Source organism: Mandrillus leucophaeus, unplaced genomic scaffold, assembly GCF_000951045.1.
Source record: "Mandrillus leucophaeus isolate KB7577 unplaced genomic scaffold, Mleu.le_1.0 Scaffold365, whole genome shotgun sequence".
Taxonomy (NCBI): Eukaryota; Metazoa; Chordata; class Mammalia; order Primates; family Cercopithecidae; genus Mandrillus; species Mandrillus leucophaeus.
The window spans coordinates 2,230,202-2,252,361 of NW_012103865.1; the positions used below are offsets into that span (position 1 = coordinate 2,230,202).

General features: G+C 38.1%; 1 protein-coding gene and 1 pseudogene across 3 annotated transcripts in view; both read right to left on the reverse strand.

The window, feature by feature from the left end:
- The window catches only part of TPK1 (thiamin pyrophosphokinase 1), a 409,608-nt gene that overhangs the window by 187,265 nt on the left and 200,183 nt on the right, over window positions 1–22,160 (reverse strand). For both annotated transcript variants that reach the window (XM_011989928.1, XM_011989929.1), the window contains exon 5: window positions 5,365–5,437. In XM_011989928.1, the coding sequence (XP_011845318.1) occupies window positions 5,365–5,437 (73 nt within the window). The remainder of the gene's footprint in view (window positions 1–5,364; window positions 5,438–22,160) is intronic.
- On the reverse strand, window positions 3,457–5,177 carry LOC105546648 (annotated as a pseudogene). Its single transcript, XR_001007128.1, has one exon. The product of XR_001007128.1 is annotated as an elongation factor 1-alpha 1 pseudogene (transcript).

The window sequence follows — 22,160 nt, forward strand, 5'->3', positions numbered from 1 at the left end:
CATATATACATGGGTTCAATGTTTTCCTTAATCAAGCTTGCCTTCATAAATACAGTTACAATGAATCTTTGGGCACCTTCTTGCAATATTCTTGATGCTATGTTCTTCTAAGACTTGGAAGGATTAACAAGAAGATAAAATCAGAACTTGGACCTAGAGTCCTATTCATGACTTATGACTAGGGTTGTTTTCATCACACCGTCTAGAACATGGCCTTGTGTTGATAGTAACACTTTCTGGAATGGCAAAATGCTCATTGATAACACAAAGAAAAACATACTAAAAATCTGCCTATACCCTTGCTAATTTCATATTACCAAATCACTCTGATTCTTCAGTGTTCCTATCTTGGCTTAATCTAATATCTTATAGGTTTTTATTAATAGGTAATTTAATAATTTATCAGTTTATAAGGTTTTGATCTTTCATGGTCTGGTCCAACTATCACACCTTTACCCTTGCTGCCTCAAAATCAAAGGTTTAGAGGGACATACTGGAAACATAATGTAAAGTATTTGATTATGTCGTTGACTGTTATCACATTGACAGTGATAGTGGCATTCATTCCCAGGGGTGCCACATATCCAGTGCAAGGAACAGCTGTCTTACCCAATAGGCCAAAGGCGTTACCTGTTGAGAAGCAGTAGCAGTGACCCAGTCCCAGTTCTAACAACATTCTCTTTATAGAAAACATGGGCATTGATCCTAAAGCCGTCTCTCACTAGCTCTACCATTTTGCTGAAGTCGCTTAGCTTTCTGGGCCTCAGTTCCCTCATCAAAAAATTGGGATAAAGAATGTTGTTTAATTTCTTCTATTTTAAATTACAGTAGGCCCTTCATATCCACAGGGGATTGGTTCCAGGACCCTAGAGAACATCAAAGTCTGAGGATGCTTAAGTCCCTTACTAGGCCCTGCATATCCCAAGGTTCCCCATACACTGTTGGATGAATCACTGGATACCAAGGGTTGACTGTATTTCATATTTTTATTACATTTACATATTTTAACTCCTATCCTATAAACCTACATTAATGGCAAACCCTTGTTATTCTGTAATTTTTTAAGGCATCAGCTAAATCCTGCAAGTAGTTCCTTAACCCCCTAAATATTAAGGAAACATGTTTAAAACTCCCTTTCCTAAATCCACTGAAGACCCAACAGAATACAATAATGAAAGAATATCAGGAGTCTGATAAGATAGCATTATTTCTTCTAACGTTCTCAGAAAATTAACATGGGGATATGCATAATAGATAGACTGAAGTAGGTGATTTTAGCTTTGAATCAAAGAAGCACTGACTGACCCAGAAAAATGAAAAGTAAAATATCAAGAGGAAAATCAGTAAGAGATATTCCTCGTTCTGAGTTCATAGTAGTGAACCAGGCAGAGAGGAGCTAAGACAAACAGGCAAAAGGGAAAGCACCAAGATGTTAAAGCTACCTCAAAACCAGGACTTTATAAATCCAGGACTGTACACCAGTTGCCAGGCTTAACACTTTGTATGAAGAAATGTTGGCTACACAATCCACTTTCTGATTTTAACAAAGTTTTGGTATTTTAAATTTCTTCACTTTACTAGATTCCCAGTTTCACCTTCATTGCAAACCCAGACCAGGTGGAGAGGGGGTGTATTTGAAAATGAAGATAACCGCCTTTCAATTGTGAAAGAGTGGTGTAAAGGCTGTTTAAGTTGGAGATAATGGCTTATATGAATCGTGTGTAATGTTGCATTAACTTGTTGTAATTATCATCATTATTAAAACTACAGCCAAACACTCACCATGTGCTCTACAGGGCACATTAACTATATAAAAGACATCATCTGTGCCCTCTAGGAACTTAGCCTAAAAGTTCAAAGCAGTGAGTTCAACACTGATACATGAAGAAAGTGGATTATACTGTATCGACCTAGAACTAGGCAGTTCAACAATTAGAAGATTCAGCTAAAGATTCTTACTTTAAAAACTAAACCTCAACAAATATAATTTAGTTTTTAAGGTTAAAATAAAGTGAAGCAGGAAATATAAGAGAAATTCATCAAGGGGCATTAACTCAAAAATTTCCTCTATCCTTGACCCTCATTTTACTGCCTAAGATATAAAAAGGCTGGCTTCCCCTATTTTCTTATCTTGGATAGGTGTGATCAGGCTGGCACTTCTGATTTTGGCAAGCCAGCAGCATTAAAGAAGAGGGAGAGGAGTCACACCTGACCAGATCTTCAACTTGTTTTTTGAGTATGCTTGTCTCTGCCTCTCTCACTGTTTCTTCTGCTGCTGAAAATATGATTAATATCTATGCATTTGTAAAACTCTGCATTGTAAGCAAGGCTGTGACTTTTCCATCCCAACGAGATTGAGGTATGGAGTTAATGAGAAGGGAGACTGTGGGGAATGAACAGGAACATGCCAATGTTAAAGCAATTGAGCATGAATATCAAACACTGACTTGGGAACGGTCTTCATTTGCTGAGGGAAAGTCGGATCAGCTGGTGGGCAGATGGGATGTGCAGAGACCTGCATTCACCACCAGCCCCAGAATTTCCATATCATCACACGCTATACCTTATAAGCAAAGCACCTTTGTGTTTCCACCTAGAATCATGTTTCCTTTTTCCTCTCTTCATTTTCCTACCTTTTTCTCTTCCCTCCTTCCTTTCTGAGACAGGCTCCTTCTCTTCTTTATGAATTATCTAATCTCCCCGCAAGCCTCATGAAGAATTTAAAGTTTTGTGATTTCAATACCTGATGTTTCTTTCTTAAAAAATACATACTTTACTAATGCCAGTTTAGAATTAAACACAGATGACGGTGCTGTGGCTAGAATTACTAATGCTATAATTTTTATTTGAAAAACTCTTCACTGTCTTCCAAAACCACTGAGACCTTGAATTACTGGTTACTTTAATACACTACCATGTGACTTATATCATTCCCAATTAGATCATTTATATGTTCTTAAGTGGCAAGGATCTTTGAAAGATTTGCATAATAATGAGAAAATTAACACCTTTTCAAAAGATGTAGGTTATTACCAATCTCAAGTTGTAGCGAATAGTTTTATTCAAAACAGAGTAATAATAATTTCAAGAAAACTAAATGTTAAAGAAAAAATGTTAGTCCTAAATTCCAGTGAGTACACAATTATGCATTTTTACAAAAATTCATTTACAAAGATGATTTTAGCAGAGTTTACAAAACCAAAAAATGCACACCTGAAATGTACATTAATTGGGAATTGGTTAAATGAAATAAGACACATTCATTAAATGAAGTTAAAATGATCCATGAGAAACATATAATAATGAGAATATAGGCAACAATTGTGTATTATTAAATGAGCATATATAAATTATAAGCTCTTTTTAAATATATATGTTTAAAGAATTAATTTTTACATAATGGTAATAAAATTTCCCCAAGAGTGTGTTCCAACTTGTCATTTTGTAAGTTTCCAATTTTTTTTCCTCATTAAATTTTTTTAATGGGTCTCAAAATTCTGTGACAAATTTTTGGTCAAGTTGTTTCCATTAAAAAGTACTGATTTTAAAAACTAGTAACTTAAAACTGCCACACACAAAAAAGAAAACCAACGTGGTCCACAAAACATTCTCCTTTCCTTCTGAAGGTTTTATGATGCATTGTTATCATTAACCAGTCTTTTACTACTAAACTTAAATGGCCAGTTGAAACAAACAGTTCTGAGACCGTTCTTCCACCACTGATTAAAAACTGGGTGGGAGGTATTAGGGATAATATTCATTTAGCCTTCTGAGCTTTCTGGGGAGACTTGGTGACCTTGCAGCCTTCTTGTCCACTGCTTTGATGACACTCACGGCAACTGTCTGTCTCATAGCACGAACGGCAAAGCAACCCAGAGGTGGATAGTCTGAGAAGCTCTCAACACACATGGGCTTGCCAGGAACCATATCAACGATGGCAGCATCACCAGACTTCAAGAATTTAGGGCCATCTCCCAGCTTTTTACCAGAATGGCGACCAATCTTTTCCTTCAGCTCAGCAAACTTGCATGCAATGTGAGCCGTGTGGCAATCCAGTACAGGGGCATAGCCAGCACTGATTTGGCCTGGATGGTTCTGGATAATCACCAGAGTAATGAAGCCAGCTGCTTCCATTGGTGGGTCGTTTTTGCTGTCACCAGCAACGTTGCCACAACGAAAATCCTTGACACACACGTTCTTGACATTGAAGCCCACGCTGTCCCCAGAAGAGCTTCACTCAAAGCTTCATGGTGCATTTTGACAGATTTTACTTCAGTTTTAACGTTGACTGGAGCAAAGGTGACCACCATACCAGGTTTGAGAACGCCAGTCTCCACTCGGCCAACAGGAACAGTACTAATACCATCAATTTTGTAGACATCCTGGAGGGGCAGGCAAAGGGGCTTGTCAGTTGGACAAGGTGGTGGCAGGATGTGATCCACAGCCTCAAGCAGTGTGGTTCCACTGGCATTGCCATCCTTACCGGTGACTTTCCATCCCCTGAACCAAGTCGTGTTAGCACTTGGCTCCAGCACGTTGTCACCATTCCAACTAGAATTGGGCACAAATCCTACTGTGTCAAGGTTGTAGCCAGTTTTCTTAATGTAAGTGCTGACTTCCTCAACGATTTCCTCGTATCTCTTCCGGCTGTGGGGTGGCTCAGTGCAATCCATTTTGTTAATACCAACAATGTGTTGTGCCACCCCCAGTGTGTAAGCCAGAAGGGCATGCTCCCGGGTCTGCCCATTCTGGGAGATACCAGCTTCAAATTCACCAACACCAGCAGCAACAATCAGGACAGCACGGTCAGCGTGAGATGTCCCTGTAATCATGTTTTTGATGAAGTCTCTGCGTCCTGGGGCATCAATGATAGTCACGTAGTATTGCTGGTCTCAAATTTTCACAAGGAGGTATCAATGGTGATATGATGTTCACGCTCAGCTTTCAGTTTATCCAAGACCCAGGCATACCTGAAGGAGCCCTTTCCCATCTCAGCAGCCTCCTTCTCAAATTTTTCAATGGTTCTTCTGTCGATGCCACTGCATTTGTAGATCAGATGGCCAGTAGTGGTGGACTTGCCCGAATCTACGTGTCCAATGATGATAATGCTGACATGAGTCTTTTCCTTTCTCATTTTGGCTTTTAGAGGTAGTCTTCATGACACCTGTGTTCTGGCGGCAAACCCGTGGCGAAAAAGTGTAAGTTTCCATCTTGAATGTATATTACAATTGCTAAAATAAAAAAACTATAAAAGGTAACCAACCAATGAGTTTACCAATGTCTTCCTATACACCGTGAAAATTGGAAACATAGAAAAAGCAACCATATGGAAAGATCTTCAACAAAAAAGTGTTTACATTTTACCTTAGTAGCGTAGTATTCTCTGACTTCAGGCCTAATAGAATCAAAGTCTCCATTGATGAATTCAGGCAAAAAGCTGAAAGAAACAGTAAGTCAAGTAAGTCAACTAGTTATTTCTATTTATTTTTGAAACTTTAAAACTGTGGCCAAGTGTTGTGGCTTGCAACTGTGATCCCAACACTGAGAGGTTGAAGCAGGAGGACTATTTGAGGCCAGGAGTTCAAGACCATCCTGGGCAACATGGCAAGACCCTATCTCTACAAAACAATTAAAAAATGAGCTGGGCATGATGGTGCACACCTGTAGTCTCAGCTACTTGGGTGGCTACACGGGGAGGATCACCTGAGCCCAGGAGATGGATATAGTAATCCATGACAGCATAACTCCAGGCTGGGTGACAGAGCAAGACTCCATCTCTAATTTAAAAAATAAAAACCAAACTGTGATTATAAGGACCAAAGAGAAAAGTAATATACTCAGAACAAAACCAAAAACACAGAAACTATTTTTAGAGAGAATAGGATGTTATACCATATACTCCTGGTTTCAATGACTGAGGCAAACAACAGGTATCCAACCAATTCATCACCTGAGTCACAATGTCAGAGAATACTTATCTTTTTCAACAAATAGATAACAATTAAAGGTAATTGGTTTAAAAAATCCTGACAGAAATACTCATCTTTGCATATTACCTTGTACATATATATAAGGTTTTACATTATTGCATCTCATCCAAGTTCAGAAATTTCAACAGATAGGAATAGAACAAATGATCATGAGGATTCTTTGAAATTCTGTGCCAAGCAAGAGTCAGTTCAAAGACATTTTCCAAATATTCTATCGACATGTGTATAGAAACAGGAATCTTTTAGTTAAGTCTGAAATACTACAAGAGTCAAGGTTATTAAATATAGAGAGAGATTCCCAGATGTGGTTGTTTCTAATAATATTACTACTGCCTTTACTTTTCTCCCTGCTATATTTTTAAGTCATTTTAGAAAGCATACCTTACTCCATCTATTATACATAAGCCATCATTTGCTATTTTTACATAAAATATTTACGTGACCTGGTAGAGTTTCTTTCCACTTAAAACACCTAATTGTAGAGAAATAAAACATCCCTGGATTTCTCAGTACTATGCAGAAACCCTTAGCCTGCTGAGCCTCAGAAATGTATATGATACAAACAAGGGAACGGTTGCTTTCACTTCCTGTAAAAATATTCCACCCTTCACATGCCATGAGAATTAAAACTGTAACCATTTATCTAGTTAATTGCTTTGATTCAAAATACGAAAACTTCTTAGGTCTTCTCAAGAGGGCCAAACTGTTATCTGATGAACTAGGTTCCTAGCTCAAGAAGACTGGGGTGTTATATTTCTGGGTATTACATGTCAAAAAAGGTGAAGCCACAGAACTTGGAGAAAACTCTATGTCATAATATATAAAACATGGGGGGTGTTATCTGGCTCCTGGAGACATTTTATTAATATACCAAAGGGGTTAGGATTCAGGTCCAGAAAATTTCTAAGGAGACCCTTTCAGGAGGGGAGAAACACAGCTGTATATTCTACTTAGTAATAAGAAAAATAAAAAATAAAAATATATTGCCTTATCCATCACCTATGGGTGTACAACTACCAGCAGAAGACAATGGACCTGGCCTTCACTGCTTGGGCCAAGGGGTAACAAACTAGGGCAAAGGGGACTAATGTGATGACACATGTCTCTCAGAAAATCTGATGTGTGAGTTCAGAAGAAAATTAATACAGACAAAATTTGGGGAAAAAAAATACTAACCTTGTCCTTTAGCACATTTCTTTTTGTAAGGTTCTTGACTCAATTGAAAATATTATTTCTGAGGTCAAACCTAATCTAACTGATATCTGTGTTGGGCCACCTCTTCTTTGTGTTACCACAAAGATCTGTACCATATAAACTCCTTAGCTCGGATGAGCTAGGCCCAACTATTTTTTATTAGTTGATTCATTCCACAAATATTCTCTGAACACTAACTATATGCAAAAGACTACGGCTAATTTCAGAAAAAAGTAGAACTGGAAAGTAGATGTGAGTACTTAGGTGTTTAAATCACATCTGGTTTCAACATCTTCCCATAAGTTTTCTTCCTGGAAACTTCCCTGTACACCGTATCTATTACTTTCAATTTCATTTTATACCTATTAAGGTAAATAATTTATACCTTACCCCTGATAGGACCAAAAATAGACTATTAAGTTTTTTCTCTTTATTTTTTCTTGTCGTATGAATTCATTCATTTTCAAAGTTTCTTTAAATGCTTCCACCCATCACCATATAACTGCGTGTAAATTAATACTCAGATGAATCACAGAACATTAGGGCTGGAAGGAATAAAAGAAATTACCCTTCTAATATCCTCTTTATCCTTTCTGAAGAACTGAGATCCAAGACGTCAAGGGCATTTTATCTGTAAAGCCAATGTCCAATCTATTTCACCAAGTAAAGCAACCATTTAAAATTAGGACTCTGGGTCCGGTTCAAGCAACATCCTGGGAAGGCCGACCTTATGTTGCTCTCCAAATTTTAGTCTCTCAGATCTCTAGAACCAATTTGGCAGTTTCCAAATAGTATATTGATTTTGTCAATAAATAAAAATGGAAAATAAAAGCTGATACACACAGGCAACTGAGCATCTATCCCCTTAGGGACAAACCATCCTAAAGACAATGAGGTCTCCCTATATCTTACACTGTGAGTAATGAAAGGAAGCATTCATGCAAATTCACTTATATTTTAGTGGAAAATATTAATAGGAACACAAACTTATATAGGTAGTAGATACCTAACTTCTAGTAACTTTTAATATAATTTTCTCCAATGTAACATGTATGCTTTCAAATTGAATCAGGATGCTTATTTCTAAGAAGACCCATGCCAAAAATACACCTGGCATTCATGCTGAGATGACTAAAATAATTATAACTTTTCGTCATATAATGCACTCGTTTTTGAAACTTGCTGAAATGTACTTTTTGACGCTGCAATTAAAAGCCCATCTCACTTTTCCTGAGGTGCCTGTTGCCATGGTGCCTGGGCATTCTGAAGAGGTACTTACTGAGGATGACACTTCACAGATGTAGAAGAGCTACGTTATGATATAAATGACAGTTTACACAAGCAGATTATTTTCAGAACTCTTTGGGGACTGATTACACATAGCAACTGACTAGGGGTACATGGATTTGTGTAGCCACTGACCATGTTTCTACCTACTGTCGACTTAGGCACACCAATCTATCTTTTCTTTGCTATCCTCAATCTATGAGGACTGACTTGTTAGTACTGAAAGGTGTTCCAAACTCTCCACAAATGGCCCAATCAGACTCCTTTAACATTTTCATTTTAACTCTTACCATACTGGTCACTCATTCATTACAAAATAAGAGTCTAAAAAGTACTGAGATCAATTAGTGAACTTAAGATCCATCACACGTAATAATCAAGAGGGAGGCTGATAAATTTAGGAAATATTCTAAATACAGTGGAGTAGATAGAATATAACTACTGCCTTTACAGGGCCTTTTCTGATACCATTGAATGAGACTGTCCCTCCATAAAGCTGTTTTTTTTTGTTTTGTTTTGTTTTGCCCCCAGGAAAGACATTATTGTTCCCTTAAAACTTGAATAGCACTGAAATCTCTTACTTTCCATTTCATTTTAAGCAAGTTCTATGTCTTCCAGCTTCTAACAGATGGTAAGGCCTCTGCAGCAGGATCTGTCTCTGATTGATCTTGGTACACCCCAAAGGATGAAGGACACTGACACTGAAAATGATATAATAAGATGACAAGGTAGAGAAGGAGAAAGAAGGGAAGGAGGAGGAAATGAGGCGGGGGCTGAAAGGGAGAGAAGAGGAGTAGGAGGAACAAGGAGAAAAGGAAAGAAGGGTGAAGAGAGGGGAAAGGGTGAAGCGGGGGAAGAAGAGATAGGAGGAGGTGGAAAATGGTACAAAGAGGAAAGCCAGGAGAGGAAAGGAAGGGCTAGAGGGGAGTAGAAAAGAAGAATGAAGAAAGAAACATTTATTAGGCACTTATGATTACAACTGCCCTTCCCCCCACTCCCTAGCTTGTGCAAATTATTTAAGCTTTCTGAACCTCATGTCTCCATGTATAAAATGAGGATAATTTAGAGTGCTTGTGAGGATTAGGAGTTAATATATGTGAAGTACTTGGAAAATGCCTGGCACACAGTAAGCATAGTTTGAGCTATTCAGTTCAAATAAAAATTACTGCAAGTGAAGTTAAGTAGTTTGCCCTAGATTATAATAAGAGGTAGAGCCAGAACTCAAACCCAGGCAGTTCAATCTTTGTTATTCAATGGCTAAGTATACAGCCTCCCACATACACGCATTTACGAAACAGCACAATGACGCTTTTGGTAGAGCACGTTCTCTGCATAAATGTACTCTTTCCTGCTGATTTTATTAATCACTAGTAATTTGGTCAACCTATATAGTTTATAAAGGTTTCCCTGAGGCACAAGAGTAAAAGGATTTGTGCTAGTGGTACCAGAAAGGAGGACAGGATTTTGAGGATAGACTATGTTAGGAGAAGAAAGTTTGGGAATATTGTTGAAGAAAAGCATGCCTACAGACCTAGAAAGATAGTAGTAGTTGGTCTGAAAAAAGTAGGAATGAATCATTTAAATATTTGTGCTAATATTCTCCGTAAAATCATATAAACTTGGTGGTGGGGGAACAAGAGTGACACAAAATATAATATATAAAAATGTTACCACATTTTGACTGTGTTTATAAATACAATCAGCGCAACTATTTTCAATAAATAAGTCTCTAAATACAATAATAGTGCCAAAAGATATGTAAATATTTGTGTAAGTTTGGGTAAAAAAACATTCTTAGGAAAGACAGAAAACACAACAATAAATAAGCTGACAGATTATGTAAAAATGTAACACTATGTTAATAAAAAGATAAGGTCAAATTATAACTTTTACATATGCAAAATATATAACCCGTAAGAACTGCTGTCCCCAATACACCGAGAGCACCCAAAAGTGGTAAAGGAAAAAGACACAAATAGAAAAAGGGCCAAAGCCTATTCACACCAGCAGTAAGTATATGAAAACACGGTAAATCTAAAATAATTATCAAGGAAATAAATTTTAAAGCAAAAATAGAGTACTTTCTTTTACACCAAAACTCAAAAATTAAGAAAAGTGAAGTGGGTATTGACAAGGCTGAAATAGTGAAAATAGGCACAAACACAGACTAGTGAAGTCGTGACTAGGACACTGCCTACAAACAGGCAATCCCACTTGAGGAATCCATCCTGGCTTTTTTGTTTGTTTGTTTTTGTTTTGTTTTCACAGTACCTAGGATATCTGCACAATAAAGCAAGGGCTATAACAAGGAGAGAAAAAAACTGAATGTCCAACAATATAGGGAAGGTGGAATAAAACATTATGTAACCTGTTAGGGAAAGCAGGCAGCTTTTAGACGAGCTAACCACTGTCTACTGCTCTAGAGGGAATGCCCATCACATGTTACTAAGTAAAAAAAGCCTAAATATATTTGTGCATTTTTGTATAAACATAAAGGAAGTTATGGAAGTGAATGATTCAAGCTATTCCCACTGATTATCTCAGGGGATGGGATTAGTTTTTCTTTGAAAAATTTTATAAAGCATACCTTAATTTAATAACCTAAAAGAAAATTAATAATGCCACTTGTGAAAGCAAATAAAAATGTGAAGGAAAATGAAAAATTAACTGAAAATGCTTAGACTCTAAGAACATTAAATAGTACTTAGCAGCCACTGAGGTTGTTATAAATGACTTTAGTTCAGTTACCCAAAGAAGACAGTGTTTTACCTCTTAGAATAACTGATTGCATCGTCTCAAACTGTCTAGCCCAAGATTCATCACAAGGCAGAAAATAACACTGTTTCCCAAAATAATTATTTAAGGATGTCTTTATATGCTAACGACATCCAGAGGGAAAAAACAGTAACAAAAACATTAACAAATGAAATATAGATAGAATCTCCGTATCACACAGTTACAATAATGATTGGGGAACAGAATGAGGATGGATCAATGACAAGAAAAAATATATAATTTTGCAGAAGATCTCTTGATTGAGACAAAGAGGGAAACACAGAAAAAGCTGCCAAAAAGAGGAAGACTTGAGGGCTCTTACCCTAGAGAAAACCTTCTAGGAAACATATTTTTTTGAATATTTGTTCTATGCCAGTCTCTGTATTTTATTCATACATTTTATGTTTATTAATTAATATAATTTTAGCTAATTTCCATAGCACTCCTATCAGGCTGATTTTTATCATCTGAATTTTATGGTGGAAAGCCAGGGCTGAGTGATATGAAGCCACTTGCACTGGTGTTACACAGATTCACAAGGTCTTCTCTCCTCCTTCTCTTCCTCCTGCTTTCTTCATTGAACAACATATGCCCTTGACTAGCATAGAGAAGTAATCCTGCTCCACCTCCTGCACAGGATGCAATTTCGCTTCTTCCAAAATCCTGGCCCTTGTCTGTAATCTGCTTTGCTTGCGTGCCCAACAGAGGGGCACAGTCATCAAGCCGCAGCAGGAGGGCAATGCAAAGTTGCCCCACAGCACAAGTGACAGGCCCCCAGGCACACTCCTACGTGAAGCTAGGTTCATGGTTTGTTTTAATGAATGGAGAAGTAGGGAAGGGAGGCACCATCACAAAATCACATGAGGCTTCTAGACAGCGTATTTCATTCTAGTTAGTAAACAAACAAATCGAATATTCAATTCCATAACTAAGCAATCAACATAAGCAATGTAAATTTTACGGGTTAGTAGGAAATTAAAACATACAGACTGCTACTTCCACCCCTGCAATGGGAATTAACCTCTCACTGCAGCCACTTAGAAAACCACACAAAAGAAGCAGAAATTCAGACAGTGGAAAATGACAGCTCTGGGAAGTGATTACTGTATGATTCTATAATAGTGGATACATGTCATATATTTGTCCAAATCTATGCAATGTAAAACACCAACTGTGAACCCTAACGTAAACTACAGACTTTGGGTGACAATAATGTGTCAATGTTGGTTCCTCAATTGTAAAAAAAAAAATTGTATCACTCTGGTGGGGGGTTGTTGATAATGGGGAAACTAGGAATGTGTGGGGACATGTGCTATCTTGGCTGTCTTTGTATCCTTCTCTCAATTTTCCTGTGAACCTAAAAACTGCTCTTAAAAAATAGCCTTCCCCGTCTCTACTAAAAAATACAAAAAACTAGACAGGCGATGTGGCAGGCGCCTGTAGTCCCAGTTACTCGGGAGGCTGAGGCAGGAGAATGGCGTGAACCTGGGAGGTGGAGCTTGCAGTGAGCCGAGATGGTGCCACTGCACTCCAGCCTGGGCGACAGAGCGAGACTCCGTCTCCATAAAAAAAAATAGCCTTAACAGAATGGGCAATGGATCTGAATAGAGGAGAAAACAATCTGGCAATAAATGATTAAACACAGAGTTATAATAAAAACATACAGCAATTTTATTCCTAGGTATATACTAGATACAGAGAGAAATGAAAACACATGTGCATACAAAACCTTCTACACTACAATTTGGATGAACCTTGAAAACAAGCCAAGTTAAAGAAGCCAGACACAGAAGTCCACATAACATACGATTCCTTTCATTTGCAAATACCAAAGAGGAAAACCTAAAGGGACAAAAAGTAGCTCAGTGGTTGTTAGGGCTGGGGGAAAGGAGGAGGATGATAGTTGAAGGGTACAGGTTTCTTTCTGAGATGGTAAAAACGTTCAAACTTGACAGCAATGAAACAGAGTTCCTGTTGCTCCGCATTCTTGCCACCACCGAAAATGGAGATGGTTGCAGTTATCTATGAACATCAAAAACCTCTGGACTGTGGACTTTAAATGGGTAAATTATTTAGAATATGGCTATATCCGAATACAGCTGTTAAAAAGTAGTAAGAAAAACGTTATCAGACAGCTTCACCTAACTGGTATTTCTAGAATACTCCAGCCACCACCAACAGATATACACATTCTTTTTAAGTTGCACAGGAAATATTCTTCAAATTAGACACCATTCCAGGCCAGGGAGCAACATTTTTTTAACTTTTTTGAAATGGAATTTTACTCTTGTTGCCCAGGCTGGAGTGCAATGGCGCATTCTCGGCTCACCGCAACCTCTGCCTCCCAGGTTCAAGCAATTCTCCTGCCTCAGCCTTCCGAGTAGATGGAATTACAGGCATGTGCCACCATGCCCGGCTAATTTTGTATTTTTAGTAGAGATGGGGTTTCTCCATGTTGGTCAAGTTGGTGTCCAACTCCCGACCTCAGGTGATCCGCCCGCCTCAGCCTCCCAAAGTGCTGGAATTACAGGCATGAGCCACGGCGCCTGGCCTTACAATTTTTTTTCTTAAAGAGCAAGACAGTCAATATTTTGGGCATTACAGGCTATAAGGTCTCTGTCACAACTGCTTATCTCTGCCATGGCAGCATGATAGCAGCCGTAGAAAATAAGAAGACAATGGGCATGGCTGTGCTCCAGGAAACCTCTGTTTAGAGTAGTTTGCCAACCCCTGTTTTAGGCCATAAAACAAGATTCAATCGATTTAAGAGGGATGAAATCATAAAAAGTATGTTCTCTAATACATACCTTTCTTTCTTTTCTCCCTTCTTTAATCAACTGTAATTAGTACTCTCTAGAATGGACTATGACTTCTATCAGAATTAGTTGAGGCTTTAAAACCCCCATTTATATAAAGCAGGTCTGTATTAGTCCATTCTCACACTGCTATGAAGAAGCATCCGAGACTGGGTAATTTATAAAGGAAAGAGGTGTAATTGATTCACAGTTCCATATTGCTGGAGAGTCCTCAGGAAACTTATAATCATGGCAGAAGGCAAAGGAGAAACAGGCACCTTCTTTCACAGCGTGGCAGGACGGAGTGAGAACAAGCAAGGGAAATACCAGATGCTTATAAAACCATCAGATCCCGTGAGACTCACTCACTATCACGAGAACAGCATGGGGGAACTGTCCTCATGGTCCAATTACCTCCACCTGGTCCCACCCTTGACACATGGGGATTATGGAGATTACAATTCGAGGTGAGATTCGGGTGATGACACGGAGCCAAACTGTATCAAGATCCTTGAATAACGTCCTTTCATTCAAGGTCATTTCCTTATAAGGTTGATGAGGGAAAAACCTGGCTAGGGCCATTGTATGTATAGGGTCTGCATGATCTCACCACGTCTATGTGGGTTTTCTCTTAAGTACTCTGGTTTCTACCTACATCCCAAGATGTGCACGTTCGGTGAACTGGCTGTCTACACAGTCCCACTATGTGAGTGAGAGAGAGAGAGAGAGAGAGAGAGAGAGAGAGTGTGTGTGTGTGTAAGTGTGCCTCAGAGCAGAATGTGTCCTGTCCTGAGTCAGTTCTTTGTCCCCTGAGCTGCCCAGAGAAGCTCCAACTGCCCATCACCCTGAACTGAAATGAGCTGGTAAATAATTATCTTACTAGTTTTTATTGATCTTTCTTCACTTGATCTTAGCTAAAAGGCTGAGAAGTGATTTTTATTGATTTTTCTTAAATGTACATATAGCTCATATTTATTTCAGTGTTAAATATTAGAACTGTTTGGTCTTTATTCAGAAGTTTGGTGATGTTTTTGTGACCAGAAATATGCCGTAAGAACTTAACTCTTGCTGATATAAATTAGCCTAGGGTAAAATGGGTTTTCTCTTATGTCATTTTGCTTAAAATCAGTTTCTAAAAAACTATCAATAATGTTAAAGATCTACTGTACACAATAATACTGATATTAATTGAAACCAATTATATTAAAGCAAGTTAAAAATTTTAATTTTCCTACTCATATTGTATCTTACTTATTTACACTAGTTTAAGTTGTCCCACTAGATTATGTATTTAGTTAGATCTTATATTTAGTATTTATTCATATTATATTTAATGAATATACAGCTAATTTTGAAATATTTTATAGTTCAGGCACACATAAATTTTGAAAAAGATACATTTTAAAAAGTCACTTCATCATTGCCTTACATTTTAATTTCAAATTTTAATCAGCACCTAAAATGTTACATAAAGATTATTCTTAATATATAACAGTAATTTCATAATCACATATTTAATTTAAAAATTTAATATTCAGTGTAACATTTGCTAAGACACTATTATACTAGGCTTAGTATGCTTTATCCAAAATTATTTCATTGTATCTCCAATGCTAGCAGTTTAGTATTATACATTTAGGTGGCAGAATGTGTTGTCAGTAACTTTCATGACTCATGATGACAGATTTTCCCTATAGGAAAGAAAATACTGGGTCTGCTTTCATGGTTTTGCTAGGATTTCAAGGTTCAGAAAACTCTATATAAAGTGACCAGCAGCTTCTGGAAATGAGATTATTTCCAGTCTAGAGAACCAGCTTACATTTTTAATTAATGACTTGTCTAGTTGGAGAAAAGGAAGGATGAGATCTAAGGAAGAAAAAGATAAAGTCAATAGCAAACCTAAGGTAAAAAGGTTTTCGATGAAAAGCAGTTTTAAAATTTACTATCAATTCTTTGCCCAAAATGTATTGTCTCCTTTTCTCTAGAAAAAGAAAGATGAAATTACTAAGAAAATAGGACAAAGGAAATAAAAATTATAGAATATAAACAATACATGCACAGAGAGCAAAAACTGTGCACACACAATTGTATACAATTGAATTAGGTACTACATATGAGATACAATAAACAATACATTAATTTTTATGTACTACATATAACCTAGCAAATTTTCTCTGAGGTGATTAATACGGCAAGAACTAAACAGGAGTTTCTGTGAAGATAGTTTCTGTACTAAATCACATGTGTTACATGATGTGATTCCAAAAAGCAAAATTTATAATTACACTTAAGCACACAGACTATAGTCATTTTATTCTCTTTCATCATTCCTGAAAGATCCTGAGAAAAAGAAAAGTGGGTTGCCATTTACTTAATTAAGGCTTACTGCTGCCCATCTAAACACACAGCAAGCAGAATGATTTAATATAAAACTCTTCTAACAAGTCACCACCATCTATTCCTATAAAGATAGGCAAGTCACCAAGGCATTCTATAAGCTGATTCACTCAACCTTTATAACCGTATTTCTCAACATTCTCTTGTGTAAACAGTATACTATCTTAATTTTAAAATAAAAAAACTGTATGTGAGTCTTATAAATAACAAGAATAAGAACAATATTTCAGACAGAGTTTGAGATTATAGAATATTTCAGGGTCCAAGTTCAGCTGAAAGTTGCAAATGCAGAAGGAGAGCTCAGGAGAGGCCAGAGCCAAAACTACACACTGGTGAATCCTCCATATACAGGATACTTAATCAAATTCATCAAATATTTATTAAATATGTGTTTTATATACACTAGACTACCGATACAATAGTTGTCACAGTCCCAATAGGTTTGAAGTCTAAGAGTAGGGATAGACAAGCCAGGCCATCATGGAACTGACACTATAAGTAATGGACAGAGTGCTACAGTGGCACACAACAGTGTTAAGGCTTGGGGGAGCAAGCTAGTAGAAGAAAAGGAAGGAAAGGTGATAAGACAAGAAAAGTCCAAATAAATAAATGAAGCCATGGCAAGAGGGTGAGAGAGAAAAATAATACCCACATTCAGGGAATGCAAAGAAAAGCAGGAAGACAAAAGTGTTTGTAAAAGAAATGGTATGAAATGAAGGAGGAGCAAGGAAGACCATGAAGGCCACTTCATTTCTTAGCTCACAGCTTGCTATGGTCTGAATATTGATGCCTCCCTCCGCCAAAATTCGTATGTGGAAACCTGATTCTCAATGTGATGGTATCAAGAGGTGAGGCCTTTGGAGAGGATTAGGTGAGATTAGTGTCTTTATAAAAGAGGCCTGAGGCTGTCTGCCTCTTCCACTATGTGAGGACAAAGTGAGAAGACACCATTGATGAACCAGAAAACAGTCCCTCACCAGACACAGAAGCTGCTAGTGCCATGATCTTGGACAATGCAGGCTCTAGAACTGTGAGAAATAAGCTTCTGTTGCTTACGAACCACACTGTTTATAATATTTTGTTATAACAGCCCAATCACTTAAGGGCAGTATTGCCATGTGTGAATTTGATCCTGTCATCATGATGCTAGCTGGTTATTCTGCAGACACGTTTATGTGGTTGCTTCATAGTGTCACTGGTCTGTACTTCAGTGTGTTTTTGTAGTGGCTGGTAATACCACTACAAATATTTCAGGGTCCTGAAAAGGACCGTGTTTAGTGCTTTCTTCAAGAGCTCTCGCAAGGCCTGGTGATGACGAATTCCCTCAGCATTTGCCTATCTGAAAAGGATTTTATTTCTCTGTCGCTTATGAAGCTTAGTTTGGCCAGATACGAAACTCTGGGTTGGAAATTCTTTTCTTTAAGAATGTTGAATATTGGTCCCCAATCTCTTCTGGCTTGTAGAGTTTCTGCTGAAAGTGCTGTTAGCCTGATGGGCTTCCCTTTGTAGGTGGTATGGCCTTTCTCTCTGGCTGCCCTAAACATTTTCTTTTTTTTTTTTTTTTTTTTTTTGGGACAGAGTCTCGCTCTGTCACCCAGCCTGGAGAGCAGTGGCGCGATCTCAGCTCACTGCAAGCTCCGCCTCCCGGGTTCCCGCCATTCTCCTGCCTCAGCCTCCCGAGTAGCTGGGACTACAGGCACCCCCCACCTCGCCCGGCTAGTTTTTTGTATTTTTTAGTAGAGACGGGGTTTCACCGTGTTAGCCAGGATGATTTCGATCTCCTGACCTCGTGATCCGCCCGTCTCGGCCTCCCAAAGTGCTGGGATTACAGACTTGAGCCACCGCGCCCGGCCTTCTCTTTCATTTGGATGGTGGAGAATCTGCTGATTATGAGTCTTGTGGTTGATTCTCCCATGGAGTACCTTACTGGAGTTCTCTGCATTTCAAGAATTTGAATGTTGGCCTATCTTGCTAGTTTGGGAAGCTCTCCTGGATGATATCCTGAAGTGTGTTTTCCAACTTGGCTCCATTCTCCCCATCTCTTTTGGGTACCTCAGTCATAGGTTCATAAGTCTCTTTACTTAATCCCAAATTTCTCAGAGGTTTCATTCATTCCTTTCATTCTTTTTTCTCTATTCTTGTCTGCCTATCTTATTTCAGTAAGACAGTCTTCAAGTTCTGAAATTCTTTCCTCTGCTTGGTGTATTCCACTATTGATACTTGTGATTATGTTGTGAATTTCTCATGTTGCGTTTTTCAGCCCCATCAGGTTGGTTATGTTTCTCTCTAAACTGGTTATTCCGGCTATCAGCTACTGCATTGTTTTTACCATAACTCTTAGCTTCTTTACATTGGGTTACAACATGCTCCTTTAGCTCAGCGAAGTTCATTATTACCCACCTTCTGAAGCCTACTTCTGTCACCTCAGCCATCTCAGCCTCAGCTCAGGTCTGTGCCCTTGCTAGAGGGGCGTTGCAGTCACTTGGAAGAAACGAGGCACTCTGGCTTTCTGAGTTTTCAGCAATGTAAGTGGGCTGAATGCCTCAATTAAAAGACACAGAATGGGAAGTTGGATAAAGAGCCAAGAAACACTAGTATGCTATCTTCAAGAGACCCATCTCATGGGCAAAGACGCACATAGGCTCAAAATAAAGGGATGAAGGAAAATTCACCACGTAAGTGCAAAACAGAAAAAAGCAGGGGTTGTAATAACTAGAAAACCCCACTGTCTCAGCCCAAAAGCTTCTTCAGCTGATAAGCAACTTTAGCAAAGTCTCAGGCAAAAATTGCCAGCATTCCTATAAATCAATAACAGGCAAGCAGACAAGCAAATCATCAATAAGCTCCCATTCACAATTGCTCATAAGAGTGAACAGACAACCTACAGAATAGGACAGAATTTCTGCAATCGATTCATCTGACAAAGGTCTTATATCCGGAGTCTACAAAGAACTTAAACAAATTTACAAGAAAAAAAACAACAACCCCATTAAGAAGTGGGCAAAGTACATCAACAGACACTTCTCAAAACAAGACATACATATGGCCAACAAACACATGAAAAAGAGCTCAACATCACCGGTCATTAGAGAAATGCAAATCAAAACCACAAGGAGATACCATCTCATGCCAGTCAGAATGGATATTATTAAAAAGTCAAAACACGACAGATGCTCCCAAGGTTGAGGAGAAAAAGGAATGCACTGTTGGTGGGTGTGTAAATTAGTTCAACCATTGTGGAAGACAGTGTGGCGATACCTCAAAGACCTAGAGGCAGAAATACCATTTGACTTGGCAATCTCATTATTAGGTATATATCCAAAGAAATATAAATGGTTCTATTATAAAGATACATGCACACGTATGTTCACTGCAGCACTATTCACAATAGCAAAGACATGGAATCAACCGAAATGACCATCAATGATAGACTGGATAAAGAAAATGTGGTACATGTACACCATGGAAAACTGTGCAGCCATAAAAAGGAACAAGATCATGTCCTCATGTCCTTTGCAGGGACATGGATGGGGTTGGAAACCATTATCCTCAGCAAACTAACGCAGGAACAGAAAATCAAACACCGCATGCTCTCACTTCTAAGTGGAGGCTGAATGATGAGAACACATGGACACATGGTGGGGAACAACACACACTGGAGCCTGTTGTTGCGGGTAGGGGAGGGAAAGCATCAGGAAGAATAGCTAATGGATGCTGGGCTTAATATCTAGGTGATGGGATGATCTGTGCAGCAAACCGCCATGGCACACGTTTACCTATATAACAAACCTGCACATCCTGCACATGTATCCCTGAACTTAAAATAAAAGTTGAAGAAAAAAATAATAACAGCCCAATCAGACTAAGATATAGCTGACTTCTCAATCACTTGTACTTACATGTGGCTAGCCATGCTACAATTTTTAAAGAGTGAGTGACTTTGCAGGATCTCTTAGCCCCAAAACAGGGCTTTGTATAATATTAATGTATTCAATAAAAGTTGTACAAGTAAATATTTCCTCTGGCTCTGAACATCAGGTCACTTCCCCTTCAGTCATTTGTTGTAATTATTTGTTTTCCAAAAGAGGCCACAAGGGGTGAGAAGAATGAAAGGTTATTTGAACAGAAAGTAACCTACGGAGTTATTTTCCTAGAAGGACGTGGTAGCGGCAGTGGGGTAAGGTAGTGCCAGAAAATGCGATATATATATATTTAGAAGAATCATGGTAACCCCCATGTAGTCCACAGTGGAAGGTTTCATCTTTTCTGATTTACAAACATGAAAGAGTCCCAAAGTATATTTATAGGTTAATGCCAACTCTTCACCTTAACAAATATAAAAAGCTAGCTCACGGGTAGTGAATTACTTTGTGTAATTTGTTTGCTTTATGCTTCTCTCTGTGATTCAGCTGAGACATAATCCACAGAATTCAGCAAATACAACTAGTGATAAATGCCATTAGGGTCACTAATAGGTTGTCTGCTCCTCCCAACTTTTCCAAAGCAAAGAGTAATAAGCTGCCTAGCGACAGTTTCTGCTAGGGGAGTGTTTTTCATCTTGATTCTGCCTTTCCAATACAGCTTCCCTCACAGCAGGAACTAAAACCTTACTTAAGAAAATGACACGAACACACAAAAAAAGAATGTCTTAAGGCATACACTTTCTTGGTGAAGTAAGTACTGTATTTTCTACCTTGGATAGTTTCTGTTTTTATCTTGCTGCAGCTATCCATTATATAGATGTATGAGTCACTGTCTTAAAAGACAGAGACGAGAGCATGGGTGGTTCTCTACGGTATTTAATGTTGATCTCTGCATTGTAGGAATCCAAAAGAATGCAGCCAGATGACAGTGGCTTTTGTATAGGCCACCCAGAAATCATAAAATCATGAGATGACTATTATTAAAATTAAAAAGAGTATCAGGAAAAACATTTAAAAGAAATACAAAAGACAAAGGGTGAGTATCCTTGTTCAAACAGAGTTGATCCCAATGGCTTATTAAATGAAAATAAAATCATATAGGAAAAATAAAATAGAAAAAAGACATGACACAAAAAGGAAGGAATTTAAATACCTTATTAATCTCTAATCACACACAAATGCACACACACACACATATATACATATTTTCCAATGTCAAAGACTTCCATATTGCTAAATCTAATGGTCAATTAACCTGTTACTTTACCCATCAGAAGTACATAACACAAATGATCACTGTATTCCTTGATTTTCTTTCATCATTTAAGGACCATGACTATAGTTCCCTGGTTTTCCCCCAACTCACAGGCTACTCCTGCTTTGTCCCTCAGAATTTTTAACACTGGAGTGTTCCACAGCTCAGTATCTGTACTTATTTTCTCTTCTGTGTGCAGTCATTAGGTTATCTCACTGTCTCATGGCCTTATATGGCTCTCTACATACTGATGACTCTGTATCCAACAACGTACTCAACATGAGATGGATAAATAACTCAAACTCAAATCACTGAATCTCTGCCCTTTCCCCTACTGAAACCACTACTCTTACAACCTCCTCAATTTCATCTAAGGAAAAATCATTCTTTTCTAGTTGTTAGTTCAAAATCCTTGACTTTTCTTGGAGACATCCTTGACTTTTCTTTCTTGCACCTAGTAACTGATTTGTCAGCCAGTTTTATAGGCAAAAATACAATCTCAGTCTAGCTCTTTCTTTGCATCCTCCATGGTACAATCCTGAAA